The sequence below is a fragment of the Nerophis lumbriciformis genome, linkage group LG26, assembly GCF_033978685.3.
Source record: "Nerophis lumbriciformis linkage group LG26, RoL_Nlum_v2.1, whole genome shotgun sequence".
Taxonomy (NCBI): Eukaryota; Metazoa; Chordata; class Actinopteri; order Syngnathiformes; family Syngnathidae; genus Nerophis; species Nerophis lumbriciformis.
Genome location: NC_084573.2, coordinates 7,016,857 through 7,027,500, shown reverse-complemented (window position 1 = coordinate 7,027,500; position 10,644 = coordinate 7,016,857). Strand labels below are relative to the sequence as shown.

At 41.5% G+C, this 10,644-nt stretch overlaps 1 protein-coding gene across 1 annotated transcript in view; it reads left to right on the top strand.

Annotated features, from left to right (window-relative positions):
• LOC133623973 (uncharacterized) overlaps positions 1-8,403 on the top strand; it is a 17,472-nt gene extending 9,069 nt beyond the window's left edge. The window contains exons 5-6 of the mRNA XM_072916120.1: positions 3,265-3,447; positions 7,386-8,403. Coding sequence (XP_072772221.1) covers positions 3,265-3,447; positions 7,386-8,386 — 1,184 coding nt within the window. The 3' untranslated portion in view covers positions 8,387-8,403. The remainder of the gene's footprint in view (positions 1-3,264; positions 3,448-7,385) is intronic.
• The last annotated feature ends 2,241 nt before the right edge of the window (positions 8,404-10,644 follow it).

The following is a 10,644-nucleotide window of genomic DNA, read 5'->3' as shown; positions in this document are numbered from 1 at the left end:
GTATGGTTAGAGATATAAAGTTTAGGTGTAAAATGTAAACATCTATTGCTTGGAATTTACTGACGTCCCGGTCGGCTCAAGTCCCGCTCATTAAATATGCGTGGTAGTCAAGCTAGCTCTGTTTCCAATGGGTACTAGGTGCCATTTAGCCTCTCTCGAAGAAAAAATGCCCAAATCGCTATAAGGATAAACATTTCTTCAGAGTTCCTCGAGAGGTAATCAAGAAGGGCGGAAGAGTGCAAGATTTTACAAGAAAAGCATGAATACACAAGTTTGCAGTGATCACTTTTGTTAAAGGCCTACTGAAAACCACTACTACCGACCACGCAGTCTGATAGTTTATATATCAATGATGAAATCTTAACATTGCAACACATGCCAATACGGCCGGGTTAGCTTACTAAAGTGCACGTTTAAATTTTGTGCGAAATATCCTGCTGAAAACATCTCGGTATGATGATGTCAGCGCGTGACGTCACGGATTGTGGAGGACATTTTGGGACAGCATGGTGGCCAGCTATTAAGTCGTCTGTTTTCATCGCAAAATTCCACAGTATTCTGGACATCTGTGTTAGTGAAATCTTTTGCAATTTGTTCAATGAACAACGGAGACAGCAAAGAAGAAAGCTGTAGGTGGGAAGCGGTGTATTGCGACAGGTGTTGTGCCGGATAACGCACCCCCGCCGTAGAATGCGTATTGTGGCCGAAGCAGCAACACAAACACAGCCGGTGTTTCATTGTTTACATTCCCGGAAGATGACAGTCAAGCTTTACCATTGGCCTGTGGAGAACTGGGACAACAGAGACTCTTACCAGGAGGACTTTGAGTTGGATACGCAGACACGGTACCGTGAGTACGCTTCCAAACATTTGATCGCTTGCCCGTACGTGCGTGCCGCTATGTGCATGTCACGTATGTAACTTTGGGAAAATATATGTGCTGTATGAACTTTGGGGAGGTGAACGGTACTTTGGGCTGTGGGATTGAGTGTGTTGTGCAGGTGTTTGAGTGGTATTGGCGGGTTATATGGACGGGAGGGGGGAGGTGTTTGTTATGCGGGATTAATTTGTGGCATGTTAAATATAAGCCTGGTTGTGTTGTGGCTAATAGAGTATATATATGTCTTGTGTTTATTTACTGTTTTAGTCATTCCCAGCTGAATATCAGGTCCCACCCGCCTCTCACAGCATCTTCCCTATCTGAATCGCTCCCACTGCCCTCTAGTCCTTCACTCTCATTTTCCTCATCCACAAATCTTTGATCCTCGCTCAAATTAATGGGGAAATTGTCGCTTTCTCGGTTTGAATCGCTCTCGCTGCTGGTGGCCATGATTGTAAACAATGTGATGATGTGAGGAGCTCCACAACCTGTGACGTCACGTGCATATCGTCCGCTACTTCAGGTAGAGGCAAGGCTTTTTTATCAGCGACCAAAAGTTGCAAACTTTATCGTCGATGTTCTCTACTAAATCCTTTCAGCAAAAATATGGCAATATCGCGAAATGATCAAGTATGACACATAGAATGGACCTGCTATCCCCGTTTTAATAAGAAAATCACATTTCAGTAGGCCTTTAAATATTATATATATATATTATCTGAATTTCTTAAACACGTTTTTACTACAAGTGTTTCAAAAAGCACCAACTCGGCGTGTCTAAGTAAAAGAAAGCAAATGTGACCAACACCTAAAATAGTTTAACTTTTACCAAAGGCAGCAATCATAAATAAATATTTCAGCACATACACAATGTTGACACCTATAGTTATAATTTGATAAACAATCATAAATTAATCTTTCAGCACATACACAATGTTGACATCTATACTTATATTTTGATATCCATCCATTTTTCTACCGCTTGTCCCTTTTGGGGTCGCGGGGGTGCTGGGGATAGGTTGATTGGTAACACTAAATGGGCCCTAGTGTGGGAATGTGAGTGTGAATGTTGTTTCTCTATCTGTGTTGGCCCTGCGATGAGGTGGCGACTTGTCCAGGGTGTACCCCGCCTTCCGCCCGAATGCAGCTGAGATAAACAATCATAAATGAATCTTTCAGCACATACACAATGTTGACATCTATAGTTATAATTTGATAAACAATCATAAATGAATCTTTCAGCACATACACAATGTTGACTATCTATACTTATATTTTGATATCCATCCATTTTTCTACCGCTTGTCCCTTTTGGGGTCGCGGGGGGTGCTGGGGATAGGTTGATTGGTAACACTAAATGGGCCCTAGTGTGTGAATGTGAGTGTGAATGTTGTCTGTCTATCTGTGTTGGCCCTGCGATGAGGTGGCGACTTGTCCAGGGTGTACGCCGCCTTCCGCACGAATGCAGCTGAGATAAACAATCATAAATGAATCTTGTCAGCACATACACAATGTTGACATCTATAGTTATATTTGGATAAACAATCATAAATGAATCTTTCAGCACATACACAATGTTGACATCTATAGTTATATTTTGATAAACAACCATAAATGAATCTTTAAGCACATACACAATGTTGACATCTATACTTATATTTTGATAAACAATCATAAATGAATCGTTCAGCACATACACAATGTTGACATCTATAGTTATATTTTGATAAACAATCATACATGAATCTTTCAGCACATACACATTGTTGACATCTATCGTTATATTTTGATAAAGACAAGGAAAACATGGTAGTCGTAAACAGTGCATACAACAGCAACAAACATGGCAGTAGACGCAAAGTTAATCATGAAATGCAAACTTACCCAAGATAAAACGATGCATGATTTATCCGGGAGAGTCTTGATACCAATGTCCTTGACCTAGCCACACACAAAGAAGTTGTAGACCTCCATGTTTTTACAAGGTTTGTCGTGTAGAATGATGTCTGTGGCACAATAGTTCGATATTTCTGGTAACGCGACTGATGTATAATCCTTGATATCACTCGATAAAGTACAGGGATCTATTCCATTGCATAGTTGGATTTCTTTCGTCGTATGTGCTTTTTGCAGAAAGATTTAAGCCTCTTTTGTACTCATTAAAATTGAGAATTTTCCGAACCTGTTTTTTACTCACTGTACCACTTTTGAAGTACTTTTATTGGCTGGAACAAAATGAAGTCTTTCCTGTGTCTTTATTGGTTGTTGAGCCACACACTTTTAACACAACACACGTGAGAACACAAATTATCTCATTGTGTTAAGTGTCAGTCAAAAACGATTCCTCTTCTCCCTTAATCTTTATTTACTTATTTACCCAACAGACGTCCAGCAGCCCCCCCACATTAAAGAGGAAGAGGAGGAAGTGTGGATCACTCAGGAGGAAGAGTGTCTTCTAGGGCAGGAGGAGGCTGATCTCACCAAGTTTCCACTGACTGTTGTCTCTGTGAAGACTGAAGACCATGAAGACAAACCACCTGAGTCCTCACAGCTTCATCACAGTCCAAGTAAGGACATATCATTTTATTCTCAGGGCATTCAGTCCATCACAACTGGACTGTTCACTTTGTCTTAGAAGACGTTTTTGGCCTCTCATCAATCAATCAATCAATCAATCAATCAATCAATCAATTAATTCCTTTATTGTCATTGTCATAATAACACTTAAGTAATACATGAACAACGAGATTTTGTTTGAGCTTTGTCCAGCGGCATAGAAACTGCATTGATGTGCAGGTTGACAATAGTTTACATTTTAGCATTTTAGCATTGTCAGGAAGATGGCGAATAGAGGGACATGGGGGTGGGAACAGTCAGATGTCTGATAGGTGTTACGTTGATGTTGCAGCAATGCAATGTCCAGAGCACAATTATTGAGGTGGTGAAGAGTGAGGTAATAAGATGGTCCGGGGCAGCAAAGGGGCAGGCTGTTCATTTAGCAGTCTCACAGCCTGGGGATACAGACTGTGCGACATTCTGGTGGTCCTGGCGCGAATTGATCCTCCCAGAGGGTAGCAGGTTGAAGAGGCCCTGTGCTGGGTGGTATCTGTCCTTCAGGATGTTGTGTACTCGCTTTGTTGGGCAGCGAGTTGTGTACATGGCACTCATCTCCAACAAAAACGGCACGACAGCCAGCGACACGGGAGAAAGCGAGGACGAATTCGGCGATCGCCTTCTAACCAACGATTGATATGTGTTTGTTTGGCATTAAAGGAAACTAACAACTATGAACTAGGTTTACAGCATATGAAATACATTTGGCAACAACATGCACTTTGAGGGTGCAGACAGCCCAGTTTTCATCAATTAATACATTCTGTAGACATACCCTCATCCGCTCTCTTTTCCTGAAAGCTGATCTGTCCAGTTTTGGAGTTGATGTCAGCAGGCCAGGGAAGCTCGGGTCGATATTCTTCTCTTGATCATCTTCGGTGGCATAAGGGACGGTGTGAGCCAAGACATCCCGGGGGTTTAGCTCGCTCGTCTGCGGGAACAAACTGCCGCCATTGCTTGCCGTGCTACCGAGGTCCTTTGTCCCTGAATTGCTCACACACTCTGGCAGATTCAATGGGGGTCTTGCGGCAGATTTCTTTGAATTTATCGTTGGAAATGCATCTGCTTTGAGTGTCGCAGGATATCCACACATTCTTGCCATCTCTGTCGTAGCATAGCTTTCGCCGGTAAAGTGTGCGGAACAAACGTCCAATTTCTTGCCACTTTCGTATCTTTGGGCCACTGGTGCAACTTGAATCCGTCCCTGTTCGTGTTGTTACACCCTCCGACAACACACCGACGAGGCATGATGTCGCCAAGGTACGGAAAACAGTCGAAAAAACGGAAAATAACAGAGCTGATTTGACTCGGTGTTTGAGAAAATGGCGGATTGCTTCCCGATGTGACCTCACGTTGTGACGTCATCCCTCCAAGAGCGAATAATAGAAGGGCGTTTAATTCGCCAAAATTCACCCATTTAGAGTTCGGAAATCGGTTAAAAAAATATATGGTCTTTTTTCTGCAACATCAAGGTATATATTGACGCTTACATAGGTCTGGTGATAATGTTCCCCTTTAATAATTATCGATATATATATATATATATATATATATATATATATATATATATATATATATATATATATATATATATATATATATATATATATATATATATATATATATTATAATTGTGACCAAAAATAGAATCATTCGATGATTTAGAACCGTGATCCATCTAATGCTACGCCAAAGAATCACTTGATTAAAGGCCTACTGAAATGCGATTTTCTTATTTAAACGAGGATAGCAGGTCCATTCTATGTGTCATACTTGATCATTTCGCGATATTGCCATATTTTTGCTGAAAGGATTTAGTAGAGAACATCGACGATAAAGTTGGCAACTTTTGGTCGCTGATAAAAAAGCCTTGCCTGTACCGGAAGTAGCAGACGAGTAGCGTGACGTCACAGGTTGTGGAGCTCCTCACATCTGCACATTGTTTACAATCATGGCCACCAGCAGCGAGAGCGATTCGGACCGAGAAAGCGACGATTTCCCCATTAATTTGAGCGAGGATGAAAGATTTGTGGATGAGGAAAGTGAGAGTGAAGGACTAGAGGGCAGTGGGGGCGATTCAGATAGGGAAGATGCTGTGAGAGGTGGGTGGGACCTGATATTCAGCTGGGAATGACTTAAACAGTAAATAAACACAAGACATATATATATACTCTATTAGTCACAACACAACCAGGCTTATATTTAATATGCCACAAATTAATCCCGCATAACAAACACCTCCCCCCTCCCGTCCATATAACCCGCCAATACAACTCAAACACCTGCACAACACACTCAATCCCACAGCCCAAAGTACCGTTCACCTCCCCAAAGTTCATACAGCACATATATTTCCCCAAAGTTACGTACGTGACATGCACATAGCGGCACGCATGTACGGGCAAGCGATCAAATGTTTGGAAGCCGCAGCTGCATGCGTACTCACGGTACCGCGTCTGCGCATCCAACTCAAAGTCCTCCTGGTAAGAGTCTCTGTTGTCCCAGTTCTCCACAGGCCAATGGTAAAGCTTGACTGTCATCTTCCGGGAATGTAAACAATGAAACACCGCCTGTGTTGTCCGGCACAACAGTCAGGGGGTGCATTCTACGGCGGGGGTGCGTTATCCGGCACAACACCTGTCGCAATACACCGCTTCCCACCTACAGCTTTCTTCTTTGCTGTCTCCATTGTTCATTGAACAAATTGCAAAAGATTCACCAACACAGATATCTAGAATACTGTGGAATTTTGCGATGAAAACAGACGACTTAATAGCTGGCCACCATGCTGTCCCAAAATGTCCTCTACAATCCGTGACGTCACGCGCTGACGTCATCATACCGAGACGTTTTCAGCAGGATATTTCGCGCGAATTTTAAAATTGCACTTTAGTAAGCTAACCCGGCCGTATTGGCATGTGTTGCAATGTTAAGATTTCATCATTGATATATAAACTATCAGACTGCATGGTTGGTAGTAGTGGCTTTCAGTAGGCCTTTAAAGTATAGTGTTTTACTTTTCTATATTCAAATTCAGTGTTATTGTTCAAACTGTGTGTAATGGGACTTTGGTCAAAAATGATTGAAAATACTTGCTAAATAAAACCACTGTGTTTTTAATGAATACTTAGGCCTACTCTGCGACTGTATTTTATTGTTGGTCATTATGACGGTACCGGGAGAGCTTGGAGAGGTTGTACTTGGTGAAAAAAGTTCAAGAACCACTCATTTAGAAAATATGAAGTATCAGCATTAGTATGACCAATACTGCCCCTGTTATTACTTGGTATTGGATCAATACTCAAATTTGTAGTATCACCCAAAACTAATGTAAAGTATCCAAACAACAGAAGAATAAGTGATCATTACATTTTACCAGATGTGGAGCTAAAACCATGTTACAACAGAAAGTAACCAGGTTTTAACAGTAAATTAACAAATAGATTATCCATCTATCCATTTTCTACCGCTTGTCCCTTTTGGGGTTGTGGGGGGGTGCTGGAGCCTATCTCAGCTACAATTGGGTGGAAGGACCTCATCGCAGAATAATCACAAATGGATTACTAATAGAAAATAATACAACTGGGAATAATGTTGTAATATGTTACTGCATATGTCAACAACTCAATTAGGAGCCTTTGTAACCTGTTTTAAAATTGTTCTATTTTCACTTCTATATTCAATATATCGCAATATAAAGTGTTGGCCATATCGCCCATCCCTTGGTTTTCCTTTCCTGTGAATAATGTTGTAAAGAGTGGCGTGTTTGTCCCCGACAGTTCATACAATAACTTGGTTTTCTTTAGTACATGTAAACGTACTGAATGCTCTAATGTGACTGAGCAAAGCTGGACGTTTCAAACGCACGTGTTTGTCTTCTTGTGTCCTGCAGGTGTCTGTCAGGAACATCATCTCCCTGAGCAACAGGAGTGGAGCTTCAAGATGGAGCAGGAGGAGCCACAGCCCCCTCACATTAAAATGGAAGAGGAGGAACACAGCATCAGTCAGGAGGGAGAGCATCATGAATGGTTGGAGGAGTTCCCAGTGATTGGTGTGATTGTGAAGAGTGAAGATGATGAGGTCAAAGGTGAGAGTGAGGAGCAGAGAGAGGCAGAGCCTCCAAGCAGCAGTTCAACTCAACACATGACAACAGAAGCTGATGGAGACCACTGTGGAGGATCACAAGCAGACAAGCTCTTAGCTCCACTATCAGATAGTGAGGACACAACGTCACACTCTCCTGACACTGATGATGAAGACTCTAAAGATGATAAGACATGTCACACTGACAACACACACTTCACATGTTCTCACTGCGACAAATCTTTTAGTTACCGTTCTTGTCTGAAAACACACATGAGAGCGCACACCGGAGAAAAACCTTATTCCTGCTCAGAATGTGGTAAATGTTTTGCACGGAAACATGTGTTGAAAGAACACACGCAAATACACACCGGAGAAAAACCTTTTTCCTGCCTGGTATGTGGCAAAAGTTTTGTACAAAGGCACAATTTGAAAGTACACATGAGAATACACACCGGAGAAAATCTTTTTACCTGTTCAGTCTGTGGTAAAGACTTTGTGCAAAGACAGTATTTGAAAGTACACATGAGAATGCACACCGGAGAAAAACCTTTTCCGTGTTCAATCTGCGGTAAAGGTTTTGTAACGAGTCAAAATTTGAAAGTGCACATGAGGATACACACCGGTGAAAAACCATATTCCTGTTCAAACTGCAACAGAGGCTTTTGTGACCGGTCAACACTTGTCAGACACATGAGAACACACACAGGAGAGAAAGTGTTGAGTTGCGATCTTTGTGGTGAAAGATTCTCCTATAAGTACCAGTGTAAGAAACACAAGTGTGCTGGTGAGAACAACAGCAGCAAATGAATCTGCGGGATTTTAAATTAACTGTTAAAAAAAATAAATATATATATATATATATATATTTATATAACTTTGAGTTTTCATCGACATCAGCACATATAAGATGTGTGACATAATCGTTGTGTGCGTAACACAATTTACTTAATATGCTTTTACTATTTGTAGATTTATTGTTGTTAGGGATGTAACAGTATCAACATCTCACGGTTAGATATCACGATATTAAGGCCATGGTACAATACTATTGTGGTGTATGTCCAAAAAAAAAAAGACCCCAAAATGGTAAATTGTGTAAAATGAAGTGGCAGGAATGTTTAGTTTAAAAAAAAAAAGCACGGTAATAGAACACAAACATAATGTTTAAATGTTCTAATCATATTTATTACTACAAACAAGTATTTTTAAGTGCAAAGAATTGTGCAGGAACATCCACAGTTTCAAGTAAATATTTAAAAACATTACATTTGTGTGTCTTTAAAGTGACAATGTACACCTTCAGTGTAAAACACTAATGTTCACTTTAGTGTCTTTTAACTTTTACTTGATGAGGAGCAGTGTCCTCCACAGTGGACATGTTAATAGCAGTCTGGAATATGCTGTTTCTCAGAAAAGGTAACTAACAATCTAACTTTGAATCATGTAAATACCTCACAAACTGATGTGTGTGAGTAGACGCAGAAGGCAGACTTTCTTACCTCCGCCAAAGAGGATATGTTTTCTGTTTGTTAGCAACATAACACAAAGAGACAGATTCTGATTAAATGTTCTTAAAAAAAAACTATTCCTCTTACCTACTATGAACACACTTCACTTCCTGCCTATGGCGCCCCTACTTGGCCACTCCCGCGCTGCGCAGAGGATTCTGGGAGATGTAGTTTATTTCAGAGTGCAAAGGAAAAAAACTCCCCTCACCAAGTTTTGATATCGTCACACATCACAATGTTATTGTGATTACTCTGAAACCGCTGTACCTACAATACTGTTACATCCCTAGAGTTTTTTTAGATGAGTGCTTTTTTTCTGTCAAGTACATGCATTAAAGGCCTACTGAAATGCGATTTTCTTTTTTAAACGGGGATAGCAGGTCCATTCTATGTGTCATACTGGATCATTTCCCGATATTGCCATATTTTTGCTGAAAGGATTTAGTAGAGAACATCGACGATAAAGTTCGCAACTTTTGGTCGCTGATAAAAAAAGCCTTGCCTGTACCGGCAGACAATATGCGCGTGACGTCACAGGTTGTGGAGCTCCTCACATCTGCACATTGTTTACAATCATGACCACCAGCAGCGAGAGCGATTCGGACCGAGAAAGCGACGATTTCCCCATTAATTTGAGCGAGGATGAAAGATTCGTGGATGAGGAAAGTGAGAGTGAAGGACTAGAGGGCAGTGGGAGCGATTCAGATAGGGAAGATGCTGTGAGAGGCGGGTGGGACCTAATATTCAGCTGGGAATGACTAAAACAGTAAATAAACACAAGACATATATATACTCTATTAGCCACAACACAACCAGGCTTATATTTAATATGCCACAAATTAATCCCGCATAACAAACACTTCCCCTCTCCCATCCATATAACCCGCCAATACAACTCACCTGCACAACACACTCAATCCCACAGCCCAAAGTACCGTTCACCTCCCCAAAGTTCATACAGCACATATATTTCCCCAAAGTCCCCAAAGTTACGTACATGACATGCACATAGCGGCACGCACGTACGGGCAAGCGATCAAATGTTTGGAAGCCGCAGCTGCATGCGTACTCACGGTACCGCGTCCAACTCAAAGTCCTCCTGGTAAGAGTCTCTGTTGTCCCAGTTCTCCACAGGCCAATGGTAAAGCTTGACTGTCATCTTCCGGGAATGTAAACAATGAAACACCGGCTGTGTTTGTGTTGCTGCAGTCGGCCGCAATACACCGCTTCCCACCTACAGCTTTCTTCTTTGCTGTCTCCGTTGTTCATTGAACAAATTGCAAAAGATTCACCAACACAGATGTCCAGAATACTGTGGAATTTTGCGATGAAAACAGACGACTTAATAGCTGGCCACCATGCTGTCCCAAAATGTCCTCTACAATCCGTGACGTCATCATACCGAGACGGTTTCAGCAGGATATTTCGCGCAAAATTTAAAATTGCACTTTAGTAAGCTAACCCGGCCGTATTGGCATGTGTTGCAATGTTAAGATTTCATCATTGATATATAAACTATCAGACTGCGTGGTCGATAGTAGTGGCTTTCAGTAGGCC